At 41.5% G+C, this 27,788-nt stretch overlaps 1 protein-coding gene across 4 annotated transcripts in view; it reads left to right on the top strand.

Annotated features, from left to right (window-relative positions):
- FAM169A (family with sequence similarity 169 member A) overlaps positions 1 to 27,788 on the top strand; it is a 64,859-nt gene that overhangs the window by 287 nt on the left and 36,784 nt on the right. For all 4 annotated transcript variants that reach the window (XR_003096441.1, XM_025216640.1, XM_025216639.1 and 1 more), the window contains exons 2-4: positions 20,762 to 20,974; positions 22,149 to 22,285; positions 24,153 to 24,252. Coding sequence is in view for 3 of the 4 variants with exons in the window: in XM_025216640.1 (XP_025072425.1) it covers positions 22,151 to 22,285; positions 24,153 to 24,252 (235 nt within the window). In the remaining variant the exon portion in view is untranslated. The remainder of the gene's footprint in view (positions 1 to 20,761; positions 20,975 to 22,148; positions 22,286 to 24,152; positions 24,253 to 27,788) is intronic.

The following is a 27,788-nucleotide window of genomic DNA, read 5'->3' as shown; positions in this document are numbered from 1 at the left end:
GGTGTGTGGGGCCCCGGCCCTGCTGCAGGCCGGGCCGGGAGCCGCCCATCCCTTCCCCTAGGGCCGAGGGCGCGCGGGGCGCCGGCATCTGCCCCGAGCCCGGCTGCCCCTTACATTCATTGCGCGACCGGCTGATGATCTGCGCCGTGCATGTACACAGGCCACACCTGCACAGTCATTCTTGCACGGTAAAAATGTCCGTCCAGCTCTAACAGGGGCCGGTCAGCTCCAGCGTTGGCGCCCAAAGCCCTGTAGCTGGTCGCTTTCCAGCTTGCCCTCGAGCGCATGGTGTGGCCCTGATCCACCCGGAGCCCTTGGTGAGGCGGATGCTGGATAAAGATTGTGGGAGTTTCCAGGGAAATGGCCGGGTTTCTAGCCCAGACTCATCTGTGTGTGGCAGTGCCGTTGCTCCCGCAAGGCCTCTCTTCCTCCTTTGCCAGCCCTGCCTTTCAGGCTTTCCCTCCAGTGAAGGGTTTTACATTGGGATGAACTTTCCCAGTCAAAGCACATTGGCACGAATTCCTGTTGGCTTGGCCTTGCCCTTGGCAGGTGAAAGACCAGAGCAGGGGTGGGAAAAGTGGGGTTAGCCACAGGAGGTAGTTAGCAGTGGCTTTCCGAGCCTCAAGAGAGAAAGCAAGGCTAAAGATGCCAGTGGCTGCTCTGTAATCACTAGGCCTGTGCATCTGGTCAAGCACTGATGACCTGAAGTACTGTGTCCAGTTTTGGGCCCCCCACGCTTTAAGAAGGATGTGGACAGATTGGAGAGAGTCTAGTGGAGAGCAACAAAAATGATTGGGAGCGTGGGAGGCAAGACTTATGAGGAAAGGGTAAAACAACCAGAGTTATGCAGTCTGGAGAAGAGAAGACTGAGGGGGCATTTGATAATCGTCTTCAATTACCTGAGGAAAAAGGATGGGCTCTTCTCTGTGGCGGTAGGGAACAGGACTAGGAGCAATGGCATCAAGCTGCAGCAGAGGAAATTTAAATTGAAGATTAGGAGGATCTTTTTGATGATAAGGGTGGTCAGTCACTGGAACAGGCTACTTAGAGAAACGGTGGAATCTCTATCCCTGGAGGTTTTGAAGAGCAGGTTGTACAGAGATTTGACTGGGAGGGTTTATTCAAGAATGATCCTGCCTTGAGCAGAGGGCCAGACTAGATGACCTTGTGAGGTCCCTTCTAGGCCTATTTTCCTATGCTCCTATATTGAAAGAGTGACTTGCTAAAGAAATTAAATCAGTCTTTAGAAATAAGTGGGAAGTTGTCATTTTGACATCCTCGTGGGCTCTAGTGGTGCCCTCTCAGTCTCGAGGACTCTGGGGAAAATTGTACTTGGCAGGAAGAGCATTGCCTACGTCAGTGGTTCTCAACTTTTTTGTATCAGGACCCATTTGTAAACATCAGCGGTAGTCCCAACCCAGTACCCCTCGCTCCTGACCCACTGCCCCCAAGCCCCAGCCCCCCAGCATGTGGGGCAGAGGGTGAATGGGAGGAGGGGGGGCAAGTAGCCCCTTGCAGGCTGAAACTCTGCCACCCTTCCCAGTTTCCCACTTTTTTTCCTTTAAAGGAGAATTCATTTTTAAAGTTCATGACCCTTTCTTATATTTTTGCAACCCAGGTTGAGAAACACTGGCCTAAGTGATTCTGCTTACTCTGCATTTTGTGTCTAAAATGCCCCTTCTATTTCTTACTGGTTTTCTGTTTAATAAATAAAAGGGTTTATTTGCATCCATGTATTAGGGGACCACTTTTGACTCTCGGGTTCTGTGTCTTCACTAGATTTTAAGTGGTGGTTGTTGTATGATAAAATAACATAAAATCAATGCTGTTGCACTGAAGGATTAGTAATGGGTTACTGGAGATCGGTGTAGTCAGTGTCTTCGTCCTCTCTTAGATTTCTTCCGGGAGCCTGAATCTATTTCTGGTTCCCAGTCTTGATTACTAGCACTTTACTGGTTGTTTTATCAACTGCTTCAACTGCTGAGAATTTTTAGTATTAAAGGTCTTAAAGAATGTGATGAATGTGAATTTGTTTATAATCTTATTAAGTGCATGAATTAGATGAATACTATAGGGCTGAAAGAAGTGTGAACTATTCCTGTTAATTTCAGTTGCTGTAAACACTGGAACTTAATAATGATGTAGGTTTTGGTGTTTTGTTGTGGTTTATTTCAGTAGAAACTACTGTGTGGGACTTACAAACATAAGCAATGCTAGGACTTCACCACCTACCCACCCACATCCACCCCGACTGTTTAGGGAAAAATTTTTCTTTTAGTATATAATGTGGGGTACCTTTTAACCAGTTTACCAGCATGGGGATAAGTTTTTATGATGTGTCTTTTCCACTCAACCCTCTTAATCACTCCAGCAAATAGATAAGGTGCACAAAGGTTTCTTTTTTGAGCATGCATGACCCCTTTCTGTAGAAGTTCTGCTCCAAAGCACAATGATGTTGCTTGCAAGAATTGTATTTGCTTCCTTTAGTTAAAATGAAATATTTACTCCTCCTACTGTCACTGTATTGATAAAGCTAATGTGGCATAGTTACACAGCTCTTCCTACTTGTCTATGAACAGAATTTCTTACTAAGATCCAGTTAGGCATGTGTGCTGTGCATTTAAAGTAACTGGTATTATGCAGGTGTTGCTGAATTTAGCCCACAGGGTGTTTAATTGCTGGTAATATGCAAGACAGAAGGAGCACTCCAGTGCACTGGGCTGTCACTTAAAAATATTTTTTAATATGAAAATAGATTATATTTGATCTGGAATCATGGAGAAACCAAGATGAAATTCCAGCATGGTATTCTTATAGAGTAGTTCTTTAGATTCAGCTGCTTTGTTTGCATTGTTTCTTAACGGGTTTGTGCAAAATTATGAAGACTAAAGTGTGGTCATTGCTTAAGGGTATTACTGATTACAATTACAAACTTTAAAATGTTGATAGTATAGACAATGAAAATTTGTTTTAGATCTAAAATTGTAGTGCATGCTTTACCGTATTGAGCTTCTTGCACTTCTTGAGCTTCTTTGCGCACAAATCACATACAAAAATATTTTGAGAATCTTAGTAATTTGACTGAGCTTGTGTGTGCTTGGTTTCTTCACCCTTGCATAGAGAACTGCTTCCTCATCCCTACAAAATTGTAACCCAGTAATCGAATTTTATCAGCTGGCGCATTCCAAAAGTATTAGTCATCCTATTGTGATTTGAATAAATATAGAGTTTTTGAGCAGATAATAGTTTGCATGCTGTCAGTATCTGGTATTTTTTGTTATCAGTGCATGATTCTTTGCTGCACTCGCATTGTAACACAAAGCTTGTGTTAGTAAACTGAAAAAAAGCCTAAACTCTTGCTTCCAAGAATTTCAAAAGGAAAATAAATTACTCTTGGTTGAAAAGACCTAGATAACGTCTTCCTCTCTGTAAGTTTTAAGGAAAAAAAAAATACTGAAAGGCAGGTGCAAAAAGGATAGCTGTGTCTTGATAGTTAACGTCTGGCATCCTTGGAGTTTTTTGTTTGCTTGTACTTCTGGATTTGTTTGGGTTTTTTTGAATGACAAAACACAGTCAATACTTATTTTGTGACTATAAATGTGAATACATTTTATTTTAATAGGCGCTTTCAAACTGCGAATCTGAAAGTCTTGTGATTTCAGGTAGACCTTTAAATATCTCTCTAGAATGTATTTACAGAATTCTTTTCCCAAGTGACAGATTTTCAAAATCTTTCCAAAATCAGCAAGAATTAACAGGACTTTTTCTTTCTGTTTTGAAAATAACTGGGAAATCTACCAATAATTCACAATATTGCTATTTTATTTTTCGAAGAACCTTCAAGCTGTGAGCAGAGCAAGTGGACTTTAGTTTGATCGTTTACAGAATTGTAATTTACTTTTTTTAATGCTAACAAATGTAGGTTTGTATCTCCTTTCTGGGTTCCATATTTTTCAACTGAAAAATGAAACTTTAATAAGAATTAGTTCTATGGGACCAGGTCCTAAGGCTAGATCCTAAAGCTAGGCCCCTCTACTCAGACAGGTAGATTTTCCAGCTTGCAGTTCAGGTGAACAGGACTTAACCTTGCTGTTATTCTAGCTTTCATGAGGTCAGATAAAATGAAGATTGTGTTATGCTTCCTTAACACATTTTACCAAGTTTCTTTAATTCTTTCAAATCATTGGAAGGAGAGGAGGGGAGAAAAAATTACGTAGCTAGTAAAGGTGGAGCTTTCATCAGATCTTTAACTCCTGAGGCAGTTCTAAAATAATGTGCATTATTCAGAAACCCTCACATTAATATTGCTACTGCAATAGCCTCTCTCTCTAAACTTCTACTGGTACGGAATGCTGTCCTGACCATGATGAAGCTTATACTTTACATACTAGGCTGTCAAATATGAAGTGTTTAGATTAGTAGGTATGTAACCAGAAGACAGATCTTTGTAAGGCTATACATAACACAACAAAGACTTCTAGATGCACCCTTTCTACTGTGAGTAGTGTCTCAACACTTTTGTAGATGGTTAACCAGCAAACTTCCATTTACTTGGGGACAAAAGTATTTTCTGAATTCTCTTTCTCTAACGTGTGTGTGTGTGTGTATACACACGTGCGCGCACCCCACTTCCCTCATTTCCACTGGATATCTTCAAATACTTCTTAAGTATGGGCATTGTTGTTCCTTATAGTAACATTACAACTGTTATGTTGCATCATCAAGTTTCAGAAATGTTGGGTTGTGAGTATTTTTTTCCCTTTAGGTACTGGAGCATTTAGATTTTATGCTGTTGAGCTTTACTTTTGAAGCCATGAGGGCCAGAAACTTGCTAAAGATATTGGAAATTCTTAGTTAACAACCTGATTTCAGAAGCTGAAGATTTAAGAAAAAACACCAAGTATCACAAGACTTGTGATAAAATCCATGAGTTGACAGTACTGATACTGGACTAGATTAATAGTTTTGTGTAGTTTAATATCTTGCTTTAGAGAGTGGTCATTGCACTGTGCTTCAGAGGAAGAAATATTTGAACTTGCTGGTGAGATTGCTTTAAATCTATCCCTAAAATGTAAACAGACAACTGTAACCTTATGAAGAAAGGGCCTTGGCTTTGCTATAACTAAATTATTTTATGATTTTTGAATTTCTGAGGGTAACTTGGACTTGGGAGTCCAATCTCTAGTTGAAGTAGAACCAGGAGAGGCTAAGGCCCTGCTACATGTTACAGTACATATATTATGCAAATAACTGATGGAATGCACAATAGATATAGACCAGCCACACTTGCAAAGTACTTATCATGATCAAAATGACTTCCCAGCTATAAAAAGAGCCAACTAACTAAAAACTGAAAATGTTAAAAAAAAATGTTATTAAATTGAAAACAACTCTAGCTGGTTTCCATTCAGTTTTAATTTGAATGTGTAGCAGGTCTCTCTGATTCAGAAGGTTTGGGGACACTAGAAGTGGTACAAGATGCATGCTTTGAAGGCATTCACGAAACCTGCAGAGGACTGTGGGACTCTATTTAGATTCCAGGATGGATAATGACAAGATGAGGGTGATATTAGAGAGGAATGTTGTAGCTGAATTCCTTTCAGCTACCAATTAAAAAAATATCACTAGCCTTTAGACTAGAGTTCTTGTCATGTTGTAACATGTTTATTTGCTTGTCTGTTAACATATGTTAACTAATACTTTTGTAAATACACATGCACTAGGTTTGCTAAATCTTGTCCAAACTGTTGGGTGTAGCCATTGCCTTTCATTTCAAATAGCTGTAAGCCATTAAACTCCTTTATAGAAGCAGATAGCTGAAAAAATAGCAGTCTGCAAGCACAAACACTGACTTTTATCTTCCTCGAATGAAGGCAAATGCAATACTGCTTAGGAATTTGAAGATCTCAGCAGAGGGTGTTTTAGTGAGCATTGTCTTGGGTAGGGATGAGCAGGTTCAGGAAAAAGAGACAGTTCAGTTTGAGAAGCAAGGAGGGGAAAACCTGATATATCCTGAACCAGAGCAGTTGCATGGCATGGACAGAAACCTAGAAAAATGGGCTTTTGACTCCTCATGTGCTGGCTGAAAGAGCTTTTGTTGTGATTAGGGAAATTGATTGGATTCCTCCTGTGTTTAGAAAACAGGATTTTGCCAGTCCTTCATAAAATAAATGATCAATTGTGTTAAAGACATTTCCCACTCCACTAGTTTCTTCTCCTCGTTGGAACAGCTTACATGAGAGCCATATCTTTGCTTGGGTACTTGAAGTAAGACTAGTAATGCTTGTGTCAAGACTGGAAATCGGATTCCTACTTCACAAGTATTTGTTCCAGGAAACAGTTCCCCCTATCTTTTTTTACTTTATTCTTCTTGAAGTGAAATGGTGTAAATAGAACAAAGGTTAGAATACATCGTGGATGACCTACATCAGTGCTATAAAACTTTCTATAAGATTCGTCACCCTCTGTTTAAACTGAATTTTTATTTGCTTTTAGTTTGCTATTAAATATTTGTTTCTTACATGATCCATTTTGACTAATTGAAACCACACTTGTCAGAATGATTTGCAGCGCTCTCTACTATTACCTTCTGACTAAAGTGCAATTGTTTTGTATTCCAAATTGTGCCATTCTCTTTGAACATTATGTTTAGTGTCTCTGGTTTCTGTCTCATCACTATTCCCTCCTATCTTCTAAATTATTTTCTCTGTCTTTAATGCACCTAGATGACTGGGCAAAGTTTTCTGTAACTCCTTGATCCTCTCTAGTTTTGATAAATCTACTTATTGTGTTGCTAACAACTTTTATCATGTTGCTCTCATTACTTTGGGCTCTGAACAGGGGCACAGGCAAACAGGAGAGGAAGGGATGATTGCCCTGAGGTGCTGTCTGCTTAGCAGATGGCTGAAGGCTTCTTCAGGGCATATCCCCATATGACTCAAGAATTTACCCCACTGCTGACAATCTCTTGACACCTTTGTATCTGCTTCATCATGATATGTATGTGTCAGGTAATTAATTTGGTGTTTTAGCATCCATAGTCCATAGGGAATACCAATATTAAGCTTTATACTAGAATGTGTCAATGTAAATATTTTACTCTACAAAGAAAGCTGGATAAAAATTTAATTAAATTTTCTCCTTTCTAACGTAGTAACTTACATACCTGTTGCTTTATAAAGGTGGCTAAAATAATAATTTCATAGATGATTGCATAGTGATCTTTTGAAGAATGCTCAGTTACAACAAATTGCAAAATTGTATTATTTCTAATGTGTGGTGCTTATGCATGAGAGCTAAGTCTGAGAACTAAGTTATTGATGAGAACTAGCTTAGAGTTCATAGATTCATAGATGTTAGGGTCGGAAGGGACCTCAATAGATCATCGAGTCCGACCCCCTGCATAGGCAGGAAAGAGTGCTGGGTCTAGATGACCCCAGCTAGATGCCTATCTAATCTCCTCTTGAAGACCCCCAGGGTAGGGGAGAGCACCACCTCCCTTGGGAGCCCATTCCAGACCTTGGCCACTCGAACTGTGAAGAAGTTCTTCCTAATGTCCAATCTAAATCTGGTCTCTGCTAGCTTGTGGCCATTATTTCTTGTAACCCCTGGGGGCGCCTTGGTGAATAAATCCTCACCAATTCCCTTCTGTGCCCCCGTGATGAACTTATAGGCAGCCACAAGGTCGCCTCTCAACCTTCTCTTGCGGAGGCTGAAAAGGTCCAGGTTCTCTAGTTAGGTGTGCCTACTCAATTTCATTTTTGTTTTTAAAGTAAAAATATTTAAATGCATGTATATGTTTATTCATCAGAACATACATTTTTGAAACTGAATAAAATAATCTACAGCCTTTTGCCATTTTTGCTATATTGGTTAGGAACTGAAAGGGAGATGTGTTTTGATGGACGTTTTTGTGCTAGTAAAAGCCCCATAAGAAAGAAATAGTACTTGTGGCGACTGTACCTCATTTGGTCACACAGAGTGTAGGAAAAGTGCAGTTGTGCAGGTATTCACTACTTCCATGCTAGAAGTATTTAGCTGGTATAAAATACTGATATAGTGATATCAGCAGAGCCTTCTAAGGCAGGGGCAGGCAATTATTTCAGCTGGAGGGCCACTTAACAAGTGACGAGCTGTTGAGGGCTGCAAGGATAGTCCTGCCCCCTGGTTGCCATCTTGGGAATGGAAGTCCTACCTCTAACCCCTAACCTTTGCCACCAGAAGCCCCTCCCCTTGCCCTGAAAGTACTCCTTGTTGGGAGGGTGAGTTCTGCCATCCTTAAACTGGAAAAAACCCCAAATCATGCAATTAAAATCAAATGTCTATTATAACTTATTTTAATTTTATTTAAAAACATACTTTTGTCCTGATTTGTGTGTTTGCATAGTATATCTATAGTCAATTGCATAACAGCTCAAAATACAGTCCTACTCTTGTATATTGTGTGGGGGCAGGAAAGGGGGTGTATGTGGGGGTGTGGCTGGGGAGTGGGTGTATGTGTGTGTGTGTAGTGGATGGGTGTGGGTGTTGGCTATGTGGTTAGGGTGGGAACAGTGGGAGGGTTATGATGGGTGGGGTGGGAGGATGTGTTTGGGGGAATAGTGGGGGGTGGGGTAGTATGTGTGTGGTGGGGGTGTTTGTGGGTATGGTGGGGGGGGCTATATGGGAGGGGGGTGTGTAGAACAGTGGTGGGGGAGTCCTTAGAGTATGTCAGTCCCTGGAGCTGCATGTGGTGGCAGCAAACAGGGCCAGCCCTGCCTAGCCCCATAGTGTGCAGATCCCTAAATGTGAAGCACGGTACTGAATAGTGTCAGGGTATACACCGACTTTATGCTGAGGCTTGGCCCTTAATAGGAGATATGAAAAGGAAGCTCTTAAGAATAGCTGTTTTCCAGGAAGTTTTGCACTTGGTTACTCTGCTCAGTTACAGATCTGCTACAGATTTAAATTGAAAACTGTTGGAACAATAATCAGCCAAAACAAACACCACCAAATCAGGACTTTCAAAACTGTTATGTAGTGTTTCTGTCATATTTTTGGCAAAATGGTAAAACATCAATGTTGATGCTTCCTGTTAGCTGTAGTGCAGTCAAGGGGCTCAGGATAGTATTTAACTAAAAAAACCCCTTCAGATAATCCATTTAATAAATGCATTAAAAGTGGTTAGGTCCAGAAAGGAGTTAAAAGGATGGACTCTAAAGTATTGGTATAGATTTGCATTTGTGGATGAGATTGTGCGGAGGTGTACAGAGAAGCTAATATCCGAGTGCTCTGGAATGCCCACAGACTGTTGGAGAGGGAAATGAAGAAGATCCTCTGAAGGGATGATTAGCAAGGTAGGAGGAAAAGTAAGGGAGGCCAGAATCATGGAAGCCAAGGGAAGGCAGTAAGAAGAGCATGTTTGTGTCAAAGACAGCTGGGTCAAGGAAGATGAGGATGGAGCTCTGGTTCTGAGCTTTGGCCAGAAAGAAGTCGTTAGAGACTTTGAGGGTAGTTTCAGCGGTGGGGAAGTGAAATTGAGGAGGCCTAGGAAGGAATTAGAGGAGGGGAAACTTCAGACAGCAATTTTAAACAGTGCATTCATTGAGTTAAAAGATGAAAGGGAGATGAGGCAGTAATTAGAAAGGCATCTAGAGATAAGTGTGAGATTTTTAATCTGGGAGAGATTAAGGATATTTCTAGTGTGACAATATGAGCCAAACAGGGTAGGATATTAATGAAAAAGGTAAAGGAGGGGATAAGAGTAAGCATAAAAGAGATAAGAAAAACTGTTCAGCGAGAATATGGATTTTGGAGTAAACTTCCATTTGGTTTCATTTTCCTATCACTCACTTTGTCTTTGAAAATTAAGATCTAAGTAGTACAGGTTGTTTTTGTGAAATAATGTGTTTAACTGTCTGTGATCTGTCTTTCAAATTAAATCATAGAAAAATAGGACTGGAAGGGCATCTGATCCAACCAGCCCTTGCCCAAGGCAGGATCGTTCCTGTCAAAACCATCCCAAACATGCTTGTCTAAGATGCACTTAAACTCATTCAATGACAGAGATTCCACATGGTCTCTCACTATGGTAATCTCTTCCTGTGCTAAACCACCCTTGTGGTTAGAAAGTGGCTGAAAGAATTCTAATTTAAACAGAACTCTTCAGGTTGATTTATTCATTATGCATATTTCAAAGTCTCTTTAAACACCATTTAAAAAAAAAAATTTAGAAGATTTGGCTATATTTGAATAAAATAAATTGCCTAGGATGTTAATTGTTAAAGTTCTTAAACAGACTCCTTTTTTTTAAAAGCAAGTGATAGTCTCCATTAAAAGAGGGAATAGTTAGGAAAGAATATGTAAATGCAAGCTTTCAAATTAATTTAGTCTACCTGAATTATTACTGAGGAAACTTAAGCTTTGATTAAGTAAGATTTTTAATTAAGTGCCTAACTATAACGACTTGAGTTACACATATGCTTAAAAGTAGGAACATCCTTAAGAATCTTGCTTAAGCAGAACATTAAAATTCAGTGGTGGACTATGATGTCTTAATTGTACACTTCCAAGTCAGTTTTGGAAGTATAGGTTGAGGTTCACAGCTGAGGTCCCAATCCTGCCCCAAATGTGGTAACTGATTTTTTGCCAACAGCTTCAGTAAGTAAAACTGAACCCTAATGATTTTATTCGGTATTGAGAAAACACTTAAAAATAGAGAGCTGTGGAGAAGTGATGCTATAAATTAAGTATAGTTCTTGTCTTCTGGTTTGTGTCTTTCTTTGGCTGCAATGTGAGGTAAGAGAACTTTTTAATTAACAGAAAATGGTAACATATACATTATTACATTGTCAATGTTATGTCAATAGTATCAATATTTGTTTTTAAAATTAACAAAAAATGTTTTTCAGTTGCAGTTGTACGTCACTTACTACTGTTCACTGGGTGTGTGTGTACACGTGCTCCGGGTGGGGCAGGCTTTAGTGCAGGAAGGCTTTCTGAGAGCCACTCTAATTAAAGCACCTGCAGCATCAACGTATTCAGCGTCCCATGCTGAATACGTGGCAGTGCTCGTTGGATGAGCCCCTGCCACCATTTTGAAACATGGGTATATTGAATATGCATGACGTGGAGGCTGCTGGAGCATGCTAGCATGCATTGGAGCAGAGGTCCATCGTGTGTATAGGTGCCCATGGCATTGGTTGCCCTTGTCCATGAGAATTAAATGATGTATCCATCTTAATACTGAAAATAAACCTTTTAATCTTTTCTTGAAGCCGTCCCTCTCTACTTCAGAACACAGTAGTTTAACATAGCTATTGATAACTCTTTTGTGATTTAGAATGAAAACAAATCCTTGTTGTGTAGTAGTTTGAATGCTGAAGACTGTTTCTTACATTGTTCACCATTTAGATTCTCATTAAAAAAGGCTAATTGAACCCAATCCTGTAGGCCTTAAAAAAAATTCCACTGACCTCCACTGAAGTTCTGCGTATGCAAAGATTGGAGAATCAAATCCCTTGCATATAAAAAGATTCTGTAACTCATGGGAAAAATAGTAATGTTAATGAGGGCCTGTTAAATTGGTGTAGAACTAGCAGGGGTGAGAAGAAAAAGATTAAGCTTGCAATGTTCATTTTGTTTTTTTGGATGTATTCAAATCGGCAGTTCTGGTTTGTCTTGCCTATACTAACCCAGTGCAGTGTAAGCTGCTTCAAACAGATTACAAATAATATGGTTGGTGCATTAATCCGAGACACTTGATGAGTATTGACAGCATGCTCTCGGCAAGAGATTTTATTCTCTTTCATCCGGATAACTACTGGATGTACTAGGAAGTATGGGACTTGTCTTCATGTGGAATCTTGTCATAAAGAGTGATGAAATACATCTCTGTCTTAATTTCATGGTATTATCCTGACAGGATTATGAATCAACTTCTGTAATTAAGGAAGGCTTTTTTTTATATATAAAGATTAGGTACAGTGTGTGCATGTGTAATTTCGTGAATACAGTGAAACCTGCCTTGAAGAAACATTAAAGTTTAGTTAACTAATGGAGATTTTTCATTTTAGTATTAATAAAATCAAAACCCTAGAAGCAAGGTTTTTGGCAGGGCCATCCCTGGTGGGGGTAGGGGGTGAATCAGGGTGACTGCCCTGGGCCCTGTGCTTTGGGGGGCCCTGCAGACAGTGCTGTACAGGCCCCGCTGTGGCTGCCATTTGCTGCTGGCTCCACGCTACGGCTGCTTGCCACTGTCCCCTCACCCTCTTTGCGCTCACCACCCCCAGACCCCACATGGGCTGATATGCCCGGGCTCCGCACACCCATAAGGATGGGGCTGGTTTTTGGTGATATCTTCTATTGGAAAGTGGTCCAATAAAAGGTATCGCTAAAAACCTTGCTTCTCATGTATTTCCCAGACCATCACAGTTACAACAACGTTCCAATCCCCCTACAGATCCTTAGATACAATAAAAGCATGAGGGTGCTCCTTGATGAGTGTTTTGTGTGTTGGGTGTGTGTGTGCTCACTGTTTGTTTGACAAGTGCTCTAACACATGGGAGTATGTGGTGGTTTGTTTTACTTTATTTTGGGGCTTTTTTGTTTTCGAGGCTCCTAATCTGAGCATATGCAATTTAGTCATGCAATTGTTTGAACTCTTTAGCAGTTGTGTTTGAGAGGACTGTACTCTTAGCCTAGCACAGATAATGTGAAAGAGAAGAAATAGGGAGAATTTTGTTTTGGGCATGACCACAGATCTCGTTTGTAACTTTGAGATATAAATTTCTAAATAAAATGTATAAATACATTTAAATTTATCTTTGTCAATTTCCTGACATATAAAATGGATAAAGCCATGGAGTCTTTAGGGCAGTTTGCTTAATATTGTTCTGCTTCTAGATTCTCAGCACTCATGGTAGGAATGAAAAGTAGTTGCTTCTCAGAAGACTTTGTTTTCATTTTAATTTTATTCAAAGGTAGATGATGGTCCTTTTTCATGGCTTTGTTGTTTTAACTTTTGGAACCTTTTAAAAATTATTTTGATTTCAAGTTAGCCATTTACTTTCTGCTGTTTTACATAGGAAGGAGAGCCATGTAAAATTTCATGCTGAAAGAAATTAGTGATAAGAACAAAATAATTCGCTAATAGAAAAGTAGACTGGATTGTGGATGCTTAAAAATGAAGTCTTTTATTATAAATTAAGATGCTTTGCTTTTCTGTTTAATAATTTGTGGCTTCTGCTTGCAGTTTTATGTTTTATATTTTAAAATATTGTTATCGTGTTTTAGTTTTGTGCCATACCCTGAATGACTTCTTACCAAAGTACAGTAAAAAAAATAGCCTAATGATTTTTTTGGGCGGGGGGGCACTCAGAGGAGAAACTTATCCTGCTTGGATAGAAGTTGTGCAGCGATTCTTGAATCTTGGTATTGCAGGGAATTGAATAACCTTATTCATTATTACCTGATGGTAGAAAAAAACAAGAAACCCAAAATGACCCCCCTTTCCCCCCCCCCCCCCCCAAGTCATTTTAAAACTATCTGATGCCTTAATGTACAGCCTTTCTTGTCTGACTGTGTGAAAGAATGGGAACCATTTTTCTTCAAAAATAAATATTTGGTTTCTGTTTCTTTTGGCATGTGTATGAGTAACAACGTTGACTGATTTTTTAATTTACCAGTTTTAATCATGATTTAATTCAGTGAGCAAGGAAACCTTGATTTAAACAACTGATTTTACTTCTGATTCATATTTATTAATTTTCCTTACAAAAATAAATCTTAATGACTAGTAATCACTAAATAATGTTTATTTACAGCTAATGTAACCTTTAACTAAATTGCGTACTTCTTTTTGCTAACAAGGAGATGCACCATGCATACATTTATTTAAGCAAGTCACTTCAAACTTACTGAGCTGCTTGATTTTGATACTTTTATTGTTAGAAAATAGTGAATTACCCATTTTTATTTACTAAATAATCATTTTAATCCTGACTTGTTTCAAGCTCCATTGGGATGGAGATTGGACTTTGATTAAAAACCAGCAATTTAACATTATTACTTAAACTACCTTCATTTGGCTGGATACATAAACTTCTTAGCAAAATATGTTACTTAAAACAAAACAAGTGACTTATTAAACAAAGGTAAGTCTTATTAATAGATGATGAATTAAACTGGTTGTTTCTGGTCCCCAAGTCTATCACGATTGTAAAACTAATGCATCTCATGCTCTCATATTTTTATTCAATTTTTCATTCTTTTTCAGCAGCTAATCAAATTAAACTAAGAAAATTATTTTTTCTGCACCTGTAGAAAAGCCTGCACCAAAAGCTGGTTTAGCACATAAACTCTAGTTTAAGTTTGTTTAAGAGTGCTTAGCCAGTGACCATCAGTTTAGTGATTTGACTTTGGCAGCTAACATGAAGTGCTTGAAGATTATTTTTATTTCATTTATTTTATAGATTGTAGTAAATTTGGGTCTTACTATAGCAGAGTCATACTTTCAATTTTAATTTTAAAGGGTTTTATATCGTGAAAGAAATTTATTTAAATAATTTTTAGATTTCTTTTTTCAGATTTTCTAACAAACCTGATGAGTAGCCTTTAGTAAGGGTGCACTGATAGAGATTTTGGGGGCCGATACTGATCCGATTTCTGATACACAGCTCTTCAACTTGAAGAGCTTCATCCAGCTGGTAAGTCTGGTATGGTATAAAGGGTGTGTGGTGGGAGGGAGGCAGGGGGAGATGCATCAAAGCCCCTGTGGTGAGGGAGGGATTGGGGCAGGGACAGGGGCAGGTGCTGCCAAGCCAGGCTGGCACAGGACAGAACCTCAAGTGGCTCATTCGGCAGGGGCAGGGTGTGAGCCCCTCGGATATGCGTGGCCAGGGGCGGGCATGGAACGGAGGCATGGTGTTTTGGAGGGGTGTGTGGGAAGGCTCAAGCCGCTGTGCGCAGTTCATCTGGTGCTCATCTGGCAGCTCCCGCCACTGTTCCCACCGCTTGTCCAGGAGAGCATGGTGGGGGTGTCCCCGGATCTGCCCAGCTGGGAAGAGCCCAGCCCACCCCATGCAGATCCGGGGGTACGGCCCCTCCCTCTCCCCACCCTCCTGGATGAGTGGCAGGAGCAGTGGTAGGAGCTGCCAGACAAGCACCAGACGAGCCATGCCTCTGTCCCATTCCCGCCCTGGCTCTGGCTGGGCAGCCCCAGCCCCATACCATCCCTCATTGTGGGGGCCTTGATCTGTCACCCCCACGTCCCTCCCCTACCTTGTCCCCTCCCATCACACCAGACTTACCTGCTGCAGGCAGCTCTCTATGCTTCCGGCTCTGCCCCTCGCTGCCTATGTTCTGCACTGTGGCTGCACGCACACACAGGCGTTTATCAGACAAATTACTGGCGGCATCTGATACCGAAAATTTTCTTTATATCGGTGCTGATCCGATATCAGGTTGATATATTGGTTCACCTCTAGTTTTTAATGTATTCATGTATTTTGAAAGTATAGTTATTAGATGGTGGAGTCAAGCTCACAGTTGATATTACTAAAAGTTTTTTGGTCATTTCTGGTTTTATAATTTCAGAAGTTAATTATATATTTAAACTTTGTTATTTAAACCTCTGTCTCTGGTGCTTGGTATCGCTTCTATAACATTTCAGTGGTTTATGATCATTAACCTATTTATTCTCTCAACATTTCTGTGGTATAGATCCATTTTAGAGATGGGGACCTGAGGCAAAGAGGCTACAAACAGAGGTCGTATTTGTCCTGGGAGAAGCCATTTTTTCCTTGGACAAAGTGTGATTATTCAGATGCCCATGTCCATTGTTCTGGGACATAGCTTAATAAAGGTTCATGGGATAAGAAGTCCTAGCAATTTGTCCCAAGCCACCACAAAGTAGGTCTGTCCTGGGATTGCTTCCCTGAGTTTGTGGCAGAAAAGTGCATCAGCTGCCCACTAAACTCCAGCAGGATAGGTGATGCACGTACATGCTAAGCCCAGGACTTTTCTGTTCTGGGACAAATACAGGCACAGTTTCTCAGGACAAATGCAACATCTGTTGCTACAGAGACAGAGATGGAGCAATTTATCCAAAATCCTAGAGGACGTTAACTTCCATCTGCTGAGGCCTGTGCTAGCAACCTAACCACTAGACAACATTTTCATATTTCTAACCAGGAGCCAAAAGATAATTTAAAGCCATAAATCCTGTGACACACAGCCTTAGAGTATGAAACAATATAGTTTATAGTGTAAGATTTAGTGTCCTAAGCAAGGCACTCTGTACCTTGGGGCCTATGCTTTACTGGAACAAGTAGTGTTCTGAATTCATGGTAAGCACCAGATTTTAGGAAGAATATCCTTTATCGTTCTCTCTCTCTCTCTCACACACGTGTGTGCGCGTATATGTGTATATATATGTGTATGTATATATATTTGCCCTCCCCCAACCCTCTGCTTAGGCACATTATTCTCCTAGCTAGTGCATTCCCTTTTGAAAGAGCTTGAATTAGGTTTCGGCTCAGAAAAATGGGTGCTTGTACATGACCTGGGAGGCTGCTCCGGCGTGTTGTAATTACAGCACATCAGAGCACACTCGATTAATCGAGTCTGCTGGAGTGTGGTATGTACCATGCTCTAGCAGCCTCCGCGTCTTGTGTATCAGCATCCCCAGGCTTCAAAATGGAGGCAGGAGTGCTTTAACTAAAACTCCTTTAATGATCTTTAGGTAAAGCACCTCTGCCGCCATTCTGAAGTACAAGGATGCTGATACATAAGATGCTCTGGGTGCTTTAATTGGAGTGGCACTCAGAGCCACTCTAATTTGAAGCGCCCCCTTCCCCTTCCCACCACTGGAGCATGTGTGAAAACACCCCAATGTGTTTGCTGTGGCTTGAAAGATTCTCTTAGCAGGAAATTTAGAACTTCAGAGATCTAGGGACTATCTAATGTTTGGCGGAGGTGGGGAAATCCTTTCATATAGAAACTTAAACTTGTCTCTTGGCAGCTTACTTTTTTCTTTCTCTGGGTTGTTTTGAAAATGATGGGGTGGAGGAATCTTTGTGAATGTGGTAAATAAGATTCTTCTCTTGGGGCATACTTGGTGTCCCATTTACTTGGATAATATTGACCTGGAACTCTTATTCCCTGCAATGGCAGTTCCATACGAGTAGTGTTATGCTTAAAAGAGGGTTTTGTACAATCAGAATAGGGGACCTGATGCTGATAATGACTTTGTTTTCTTTATTTTGCATAGCATAAATTTTTTACAGGTTTCCCTCGCCAACCACAGTTTTGAGTATCCATGCTAAATATTCTATATACTATTTTGTCTACTGTGGTATACAGTTTGGAGTAACCATGGTTTTCCGTGGCTGCACGTCAGCCTGTCATCTGCCATTTTTCCTGTAAGCCTTTTGTCTTGCCAACCACGGGAACTGTCAGGAATTTAACCCCGGTGCCGGGCAAGGGAAACCTGTATTTTTTAGGATTAGGGACTATATTATTCAAAGGAAGGGAAATGGTTCTAAAAGAATATAGTTTTAATTCTTGGCAAAAAAGCAAATGTTTAATAATCCGGAATTTCACAATTAAGTTTTTTGAATATTATCAAAATCCAATGTAATCTCTTCATCCATTTAGTACAGGTTTCTGGTACTGTGCATCTTGGATTGTGTAGTGCATATTAGCTAATAAGCAGCCCACCCTTTGACAGTGTGACTTATAAACGCCATTATGGTTTATTTGTTTATACTAGGACATAGAACATCATACTCTCTATGGATGTATTTCCATAGCACTCCCAATTATAGCCTTTAAAAATTGTCCTATAGATATCTCCCTTTCTCATGAATTAAACTGAGACTACTAGACTTAACCTATCCTTTTCCCCCTATCATGCCTCATTTTCTACCCCAGTAAGGTGAAGAAGTGCACTACAACTTGTATACAGAAGGGGAAAACCAGCTGGTGTAGACAGTAAAAATTATCTTCTGATCAGTTAGCAGTGGGAATTGTTATGGTGATTGTACATAAAATATTGGCTGGTGGATAGGGGTAGGAGATGGAGTAACATTTGTTTTGAATTGAGAATGCTGATTTCAGTTAGCATTCAAATTTATCATCTGAACTGATTTAGAAGCTTGCTGTTGCCTACTTTATTTGTTTTTTAAATAAATAAATCTGACCACTCGGTTAATGAAGGTTTTATGCCTGTAGATTAGATTATATGTGCAAAGGAATACAGAATTGCTCACTTAAATGCCACCTCTAACTATTTTTATGGTTGTAGGACGTTAAAAACAATGAAGTCTGTAATTCAGCATTAAAGCAAGTGTAATTTACATGAGCTACAATTCAGCAAATCTTTTAAAGTGCAAGGTGATGCATTTACAATGAGAAAGGGAAAGTTGGCTTTTGTTTTAATGAAAACAAGAAATGAATTGTTTTCCTGATTTTAAAAAAAATATTTGAACATTTTTTCTCTCTTTAATATCTGTGTTGCATGAATGGTTGTAATGAGTTCGGTTGCTTAAGGCTATATCTGCTTTGCTCATTCAGCCAGAATATTGCCTAGCCAATCAGACGGCTGTCTCATGAACAGAGCACAATCCCACAATATGTGACAAGGATTTGACCTGACAGTTTTACAGTCATGCAACACACAGAGGCTTAGAGAGAGAGGGGAAAATGATAGGCTTCATGATGTTCCTAGAGCCCCTTAACCCCTGTACTCCCAAGACACTGAAAACCTGAAAGAATATGCAGTGCTTTCACCTGAAACTTGACCAGTGACTCTCATGCCAGAATTAAGCAGAACACTTTCTGGAGTCTAAAATCTTCAGGTTAATTATTTTCCAGGGTCCTAAAGAATCTTTCAAATTTGAAATTACAGATTCCTTAGTAGTGGAATTGAAACTTGCTTATTGCTAGGCCAATCAGGTCATTGTGCTTTCAACAGGTCATGCTATCCTTTATGAAATTTGATTACATCTTTGTCTCTGGGATTGCTTGCTGGTGACCTAGAGCAGGGTGGTCCAGCTGGTAGCCTGTGATTCCCAAAGGGTTAGCAGTTGGCTTGCAGACTGCCTGACTGCCACTCCCCACATTGCTCCTGCCACTGCAAGGGCAGCCTGAGTCTTTGGGCCAGGACAGCCTAGCTGGAGGGGGCCTGGTAAACTTACTGCTCGCATAGTGGAGGAAGGGGCCCGTGTTGCTTGCATGGCTATGCCAGCAGAGGGACATAGCATGGGGACCATGCCTATGAGGGATGGGCTCATGGCAGGGGCAATGGTGGTAGGGGTGTGCTCACAGAACTGGGCTCATGGCAGGGGCAATGGTGGTAGGGGGGTGCTCACAGCAAAGTAGTTTTGCATTGCTTGTACAGTAGTGGTGGGGGCAGGCTGGAGTCTTTCCTTTCTAAGGCATAAATGACTCTCTTAGATATGTGGAAACTGAAGAAACACAACCAGAAGAAACTTGAATTCAGCAAAACTGGCTATTGCTTTATTTTTCTGCTTTTGTTGCTGCCTTATTTTTATATTCTAAAAATGCCAAGAATGATGGCCTAGGGGATATTAGCTGTGGCGTGTGGGTTGCATACCTCATTGTCGTGTAACTTGTAGTGAGCCTTCATTATCTGTTCTCATAGTTGTTCAGACACTTAGGTATTATTGAGCAGTTTTTATGCCAATCTGGGGGAAAGCAAAATCTTGGTTTCATCATTCCTTTTATGTCAGACTTTAATGGATCAGTATTCTCAACTTCACCTCTGTTCAGCAGCTGGAAGTAACCTTTGCCTGAAATAAAATACAGGGCTTTTATCCTAGGGCTTTATTTTAGTCTGTAGCAGTTAATCTCATTCTAAAGCTTCATTCAGTCAGTATTTCCCAGTTACATGTAATCTCTCACTTTCTTCCTAATTTCTGCCTTCCAGAATCAACAGATTTTTTTTATATGGCTTTTGCACGTTATGAATTTCAGCCCCTCTTTATTACAGTGAAGACTAGCTTCTGTCCTCCTTTCTTTGTCTTGTATACAAAATAGCCCCTTTTACTTCACTCCCTAATTCTACCAGGCAGGGAAGGGTGAAATGATACGTGCAAAGAAGGGTCATTGTAGTGCTTGGCCTCAGTGTGGAAGGAATTTAGAAACTAGAAAAGGATTCAGCGTGGGAGTGGAAGATGAAATACTCGGAACAGTAAGGTGATCTTCACCAGTCTCTATGCTAGAATGAAAAGGTGAATTAAAAAAGAAGAAAGCATTGGATGACATGATTTAAAACTAGGCTAGACAGGACAACTTGTACTGTGACATAGCCCATCTCTCTTTTTGTTGTACTTACTGCCACTTTTACCCTTCCCTGCTGAGTGGTGGCAGAGAAGAGTAGACAGTGGCAGTCAGCACTAAGATTTCACTTGCCTGTTGCCAGACACTCAGAAACAGCAGCATCCATAAGCATCAGGGATGAGGTGGTGACACAGGTCTGGAGCTGAGGGATATAACTGAGTGGCAGGCAAATATGGAGGAATAGATGTAGGAAGATGGAGAGGGAAAGGAAAGAGAAATCTTGAAACTAAAAATAGATGAGGGGGGAAGAAGGGGACCAAGTCAGAAGACAAGTATACATTTATTTTCTCAAGTGTTCATAGAAAATTGCACCAACAGCAGTTTAAATCTGATTAATGACTTTGCTGTGGAAAAGATAAGAAAACAACCCAATGCTTCTGGCTGAATGTTTTTCTTCCATGTGACCTTCTTTTTTTTTTAGAGTTGCAACTACTGCCTGATAGCACTGTTTGAGGGGGCTGGGATTCCAGGACCCCCTCCCTGTCGTGCAGGATTTGACACTGTTTGCTGTAAGGGCTGAACCAAAGATTCTCCCACTACTTCGAAGCTGCTATTTACAGTGCCCCAGCTGACTTGTTGCTTTCTCCCTCATCATGCATTTACATCCACCTATTTTTACAGTGCTTTTAACCAGGTTTGTAACTAACTGATAACACCATTTTCTTTAAGCATCGTTTGGTCACAGCTAGGATTGAAGCACTCCTAGTGATGGTAGGCCATTGGCAAAGTACCAACTGATGCCTCAAATGGAGCTCTGACCTGCAGCAGAACTTCTGCCCCCTTTCTTCAGGGATGGGTTTATTTCCTAAAACAAAACAGTCTAACATAGCCACATAAATCAAGTCCTCCTTCCTCCAGGTCTCTCTCTAGTAGGGATGTTTGTTTTTCCTTTATTGGAGGATCAAATGACTTGCAAGCTGTCACAAGATCCCTAGCTTTAAACTCATCACCTGGGAAGCAGATAATTAGGCTCAGGTGGGAGCTAAACCCCATTCTCTTAAAGGGCCAGCCAGACTGTGACAATAATTATGACCCAGAGCACTCGGTGGGGTGTGTGTGTGGTTTTGGGGGGTTTTTTTGTTTGTTTGTTTTTGTTTTTTGCTTTACATTGGCACGCATCTTGCAGGCAGGAGGTATTTGTGTGACCTGAGAAGGTGGAGGGGATTGCAGAGAGTTTATGGTGGGCGTGGGTCAGGTGTAGGCTAAGGAAGTAGCAGTACAGGTCAAAGCACTGTATTATTCACGGATGTGTTCTTAAGTTGTGGTGGTACTTGTGTTTCAGTGGTTCTAACCTAAAAACATAAACCTTAACTATGAGGGATACCAATTGAAGGAGGCTGGATTTTACTTGTGTCTTTTGAGAAGGTTTGAGCATGAGGCCAGGAGGAATGAATCAAGTTTGAAGTCCTGTGATGTGTGGACACTGAGACAGGTGTTTCTTCTCTCATTCTTTGAGAGGCTGGAACTGCTAGGGTTGATTATCCTCCTCTTCTGATTGGGCTAGTGCTCAAAGCTTGAGGCTTCAGTCTTAGTTGCACTCTGTTAGGCATAGCCTGAATACACAGGCAAAACACAATCCCTGCGTTAAAGAAATGTATCAGGCTGAATACTACTCCACTACTTGTGGAGAAACCTGTATGTTAAGCCACTTGGTCTAAATCAAACTCTAAATGTGCCTCATATCAGTACTTGTAATTTAACTGAACAGCCTTCCTGAAGAGAAGAGGTGCTAGCTTATAAAGTCATTGTGGTATAATTGGTGCAAAACATGGTTTATCTGCAATAATATATACATTTCATTTTTCAAGGGATGGCATTCCCTGTGGATATGTTGGATAACTACAGTCATGAAGACTTAGAGAGTTCTGCAGAAGACTATATGTCTGACCTTCGATGTGGAGATCCAGATAATCCAGAGTTCTTGTCTGTTGTCAGTGACATCAAAGTAAGAACCAACAAATACATCGGTTCATGTTTTTCCTCTTCTTTTTTTATTTAATTTAATTGAACTTACTGTGGACTTTAAAATAAATGTCATTAGTACCTGTTGAGTTAAAAAAAATAGATTTTAGCAAAGCTTTGAATTTTATCCAGATGTCCCTACCTCTTGTTAAACTGTTTTAATTTTTAACATTAAGAAGTACATTGAGTTTTATATAAAATGAGATCTGCATATTGGCTATTTCTGTTCCTGGCTAATTGAGTTATACGTAACAATTTTAAAAAAATGAAACAAAAAAAAAATTAAATCTCAGTCACTTGGTCAGGCAAGCTTTTTCTAAAAAACTGTGAGTTCAGATTTTGCATTTTTGTCCGTAGTTCTAAGTGATCATAATATGTGCTTGCATTCACTGCATCTAATGGATCTTTTATATCTTGGTTCTGCAAAATAGTGTGCATTAGTGGACCTTGCTTCTCATGCCAGTCCTTTTGATTTTCCAAAGGGGTGTCTCTACACTCAAAGGAGTGTATTTTGCTGCCCTTGAAGTAGCTCTGTTAATGGAAACACTTCTAGAAACCAGTTTTTGGCATTTTGTGTTCTAGCTGCCATATTGTTTAGCCTACCCAACAGCAGTTTGTAATATGGTGGATCTATATGGTGGATCATTGTTGATCATACCTGTGGTAACAAGGATGCTTTTTTTTTTCAAGTGGAATAGATGAAACCTATGAAATAAAAATGGAAGCAAGATGAAATCTTAGTTTAAACTGTTTTGTGGGGAAGTCAGTCTCATGTTTACCCCACAACTGATGCTTCTTTGTTGTCCAGTATCACTATTAAATATTTCTAATATTTGAATTTCAAAAGGCTACTGATAATGCCATTAAATGTGTCCTGATCTCACTTTGTCACGTGTTATTACCTTAATGCCAAATGTGGATGTTCAAAACAACATTTGTATGCTGAAGTGCCTGTCGCAGCACCCAAAGTTGCGAGGTGCTGAATGCACCTGTTCTAAAGATGACGTGAGTTGCAAGGGGCGAGGGAAGAGTTGGAAATATTAGGTTTGCCTGTTATCCTTATCAAGTATTTTTTGTTTGTTTGTTTGTTTCTTGGAACTTTTCATTAGAAGATGCAACACAGTGAACTTGAAGCTTAATCAAACCTTAATCAAAAGTGAGGTGTTAAATTTTTGAGATGGCAGCGCTTCCAGTTGTTTGTACAGCATTTGAGTTAACTAGGTACTAGCATAAAAATGTTCTCTTTATTAAGAGAGTGCCACTTCCCTGGACCAGGTCCTGGAGTTAGGCTGAACACAGCTCAATCTATGGTCTAGCTTGCAGGGAGGATTCTAGGGCACAGGTGCTATATTTTACATTTGTGCCTTATTGATCCCACACATTAGAGACCCCAGTGATTATCCTATCATGTCCCTGAATGTAGACTATGAAGAGCTTTACATAGTCAGAACCCCAGCTGATCACTTCAAGGCTGCTTTATTAGTGTGAAGTGTATGGCTCATTATGTATGTCATCCATCTATTAATTCTTTAGGCATTAATAAAAATCTTCCAGGAGAAAACATGGGTAGATAAAACCTAAACTTATAATGTTAAAATAAAGTAATACTAATTAAAAAAAACCCTTCTAAAATCCACCTTCCTTTTATTTGCAGAGTAGAGGTCATCTTCTGAAAGTCTGCATTTATAAAGAGCGAACAAGGGCCAGATTCTAATGTTTTTCTTTTGCAGATCATCAAAAAACACCAGGGTTTGTAAATCAGCTTGCTTGTCCTGTTGAGCATGCTTTGTATATTTTGTTAATGCTGTGTTAACCAGCATCTATTGAAGCATTGTGAACTCTTGTTTCAGATTCCTATTAGCTTGTCAACTGTAGGCTTCGTTCCTCTTTATGGTGGAGATCAGACGCACAAAGTTCTTGCTTTGTTTGCACCAGAGGATGCACTCACAGGTTTCATTTTAATTTAAATTCTAATATAAATGTTGTGTTCTGCCTCTCTGCCAAGTGCATGTAACCAGTCTTGTACTCATTCCATGCGTGTCCAGCTTTTTATTCTCAGTTTTGTCTATAGATTGTTATCCACAACTAAATTCTACCAACCAAGAAAGGACTAGTTAATTAAATTTATAGTGACAGACTGAATTAAGTGCAACACATACTTTCCTTGGATTTTCTACTCTCTGTATGCCTTGATATATGTATTACTCTCTCTAGTCTATCCATAGTGGGAGGGGTGGGGGGCAGGCGGACAGTATGATTTCTGTGGAGTAACTCGCCCTGAATTTTACTCAAATAAATTAACTCTGTGATGAGAAGCACAACTAGCTGTCCCTGGCTGGCTCCTTGCAGCAGGCACTGTTACAGTGCCTGGCCACGCAGGGGAAATAGTTTTCACTGAATGAATAGCTGTGATGGGATGTGATGCAAGGGTGCTCAGTAAAGGGAGGGATGGGAATGGAAGAGCACCTTGCTGAATGGGGAAGTGTCAGCTATCATTGCCAAGAGCCAGTTAACCCTTTTCTGGCCCTGTGGCTGCTACTGAATTTAGGACTTTGGATCCTGACTTGCCATATAAAACTGTGGTGGTTGTGTGGGGCCAGGGAAGGGCAGCTTGGCTCTTGGTGGGGACCCGTCATCTTGTGGCAGCATCCCGTCTCAGATTCCTCTGTATGGCTGGAAGCTTGAGTCTCCTTGCTTCCATGCTGGTGCCCCAGGGCACAAAACTCTTATCAGGTATGCCTCAGGAGACTGGGGATAAGAGTGACACTTCGGGAGGAGGGGAAGAGTTTAGCTTGAGGCACACCTGCCAAAAAAGTTGGCCACCACTGAACCAAAGGAATAGAAATGCAAGTGGTCACCAGTTACACAGTTATTCCTCACTTTCTGAGGGGCAGCACTGGAGTGAAGTGACTTGTGTAAGATGGTGTTTGTCTGCTTCACTTGTACTATGGAGTAAAGTCAGTTAACTCCACAGTAAACAAGTTGTGCGTCTACATCCTAGGCTACTACACTCATATTCTCTTCTATCAAGCAAGACTAACTTAGGCCCGCTCTGGTGTATCGTGTTAAGTTTAAACTTGTGGATGCTGTCTTGCCTACTCTGATTGAGTTATATAGATTTATTATCTCTTACTGCATTCATCCTCTGGCACTCCATTGTGGCAACAGTGCCAGCCTCTGTGCCTGTATGTCACCTTCCCCTACCTCATATGTGGTCTCTGAGGCCCTCTACACATTGGGTTTAAGGTAATTTAACCAGGTAATCACGCCTTAAGTCATGATCCAGCTACACATTCAACCAATTAATGACATGACAAAACAAGCAATAAGTTACAAAACTATTCCACAAAAAATGTGTCATAACTTTGTATCTTGTTCTAATCACACCATTAATTGAACATGTGGCCAAGTGTTCTCCTGTGGCTGGGAGCCCCATCAACTGAGGGGCTTCTAGGCACAGGGGTGCATCACCTGCTGCCAGCTCCACAGCTGACAAGGCTTGCAGTGGTGGCAGTGCTGTCAGCTGCCTGGCTTGCAGCAGAGAGAATGCTGCCCTGCCTGTAAGTCTCCTGAACTGCGGGGCTTGCAGTAGTGACACTGTCTTCAGCTACAGGGCTTGCATCTTTGGCTGCAAGGCTCAAAGTGAGGGCAGCAGGGAGAACATTGCCCCATCTGCAAGCCTCATGAGGTGTGGTGCTTCTTGCAATGGCTGCAGTGTTCCCCTCATGCTGCTGCTGCTGCTGCGAACCCCACAGTGATGTGGGCTGCGGGGCTTGCAGTCATGGGAGCTGGTGCAGGGGGAGCCCAGGATTGATCCCAGGCTCCCCCTGCACTGGTGATCAGGTGTAATGGGATGTAATATGTAATCTGACAATCATGCCTTCTGCCATGCACACATGGCATGGCAGAGCCTCAGAGACCACATACAAGGCAGGAAAAGGTGACATAGAGGTACTAAGGCTGGCATTGTTGGCACACTGGTACATATGGCATGGCAAGAGGTGCATTTGTGTGGATTGTGCATTGGATCCTGTTGCACCTTTACTTGCACGTGTAGAGAAGCCCTGAATTTGCCCCTACCACTTCATGGGCAGAATGCTGTCTTCATCTCTTAATTGTCCAGCTAACACTCTCTCCATATTTATCTCTGTTTGTTAAGATTTACCTAAAACAAAAACTTAAAATCCCAACTTTAAGTCACTTCTGTGGACTCTCATACATAAATTTATAGAGGTCTTTTTTAAAAATAATTGCTTCGGAGTATGTAGTGGCTGAGTAACACCAAGCATATTGATTGTAATTAGAATTGTACTGTAATTAGCGGTAATAAACTTATTACAGCTTAGATGTCTACTTAACTTGGTAGCTATATAATTGTACAACTAATAACCAGGGATCCTGGTTTTCTCTGTTTAAAAATGGCAAATTCTCTGATAAAATCACCAATTGATTTTTAAAACCCCCCAAATCCCTCACTCCCCACCCCCATGTCCACCAGCACTGCATGTGCCTCTCACTTGCCACCCACAGCCCTACCAGCCATGCTGGTGCCCCTCACACCCCACTCAGTCTCCTGCTCTCCCCCCTCCCAGAGGGGCCCCCAACTGCTTGGGCTATGGGGCTAGTGACCTGGGTCCCCTGCCCCCTGCAACAATGCCTGAGCCCCAGCTGCCGCCCACAGGAGGCAATAGCTGCTGCGGTGGAGCAGAGTGCAGAGACCAGCTCCCCCACCTCTGCAGGCAGCATGGCCAGACCAGAGCCCATCTGGCAGGGAGGGGGAGGTGGGTGTGGGCTGCCCACTGTGTGCTTGGGCTTCCCACCCTGTTGCCCCCTACCCCCACAGCCCCACTGGTGAGACCTTGAGTAGCAGGGCAGAGCAGGGTGGCTTCAAGCTCAGTGTCACTGCCGCGAGCCCCACGCTGCCATGGTGAGGTGCCCCTGCCCAGTGGCAGCAGGGGTGGCAACGCAGATGCTGCCTTTGCTGCTGCTGGGCGGGAAGGGGGTGCTTCGCCACGGTGGTGTGGGGCTTCCAGGAGTGGCATCAAGCTTCCCTGGCCCTGCTTTGCCATGCTGTGCCAGGTCCTGCTTGCTGAGCCATGGAGGCCCCAGGGGGAGAGCAGTAGGGCAGGGAGGTCTGAGCCCACAGCGGGCAGCCTGTACCCACCCCCATCTCATGCACAGAACTGGGGGACATGCATCCCCCATGCCCCCCTCAGGAGTATGTGCAGTGGCAGGGAGGCAGCCTTCCTCCCTTGGATGAGCTGCCCATGACTCTGTTCCACGCCCCACGCATCATCCATCCCCAGCATGAGCTCTGCCCAGCTCCCTCCCTCCTTCCCCCCACCTCACTATGGGGGCATCAGTCCCCCACCCCAACTTACTTGCGGGGAGCTGCTTTCCAAACTACTACCGGTGGCCATGTGCATGTGTATGTACGCATGTGCACATAGCGCCTACTGCCTAGCAACCTTCCTCCCACTCCCCCT

Source organism: Alligator sinensis, unplaced genomic scaffold (assembly GCF_000455745.1).
Source record: "Alligator sinensis unplaced genomic scaffold, ASM45574v1 scaffold290_1, whole genome shotgun sequence".
NCBI lineage: Eukaryota > Metazoa > Chordata > Crocodylia > Alligatoridae > Alligator > Alligator sinensis.
The sequence above is the reverse complement of the archived record's forward strand: the minus strand, read 5'-3'. Positions and strand labels throughout refer to the sequence as shown.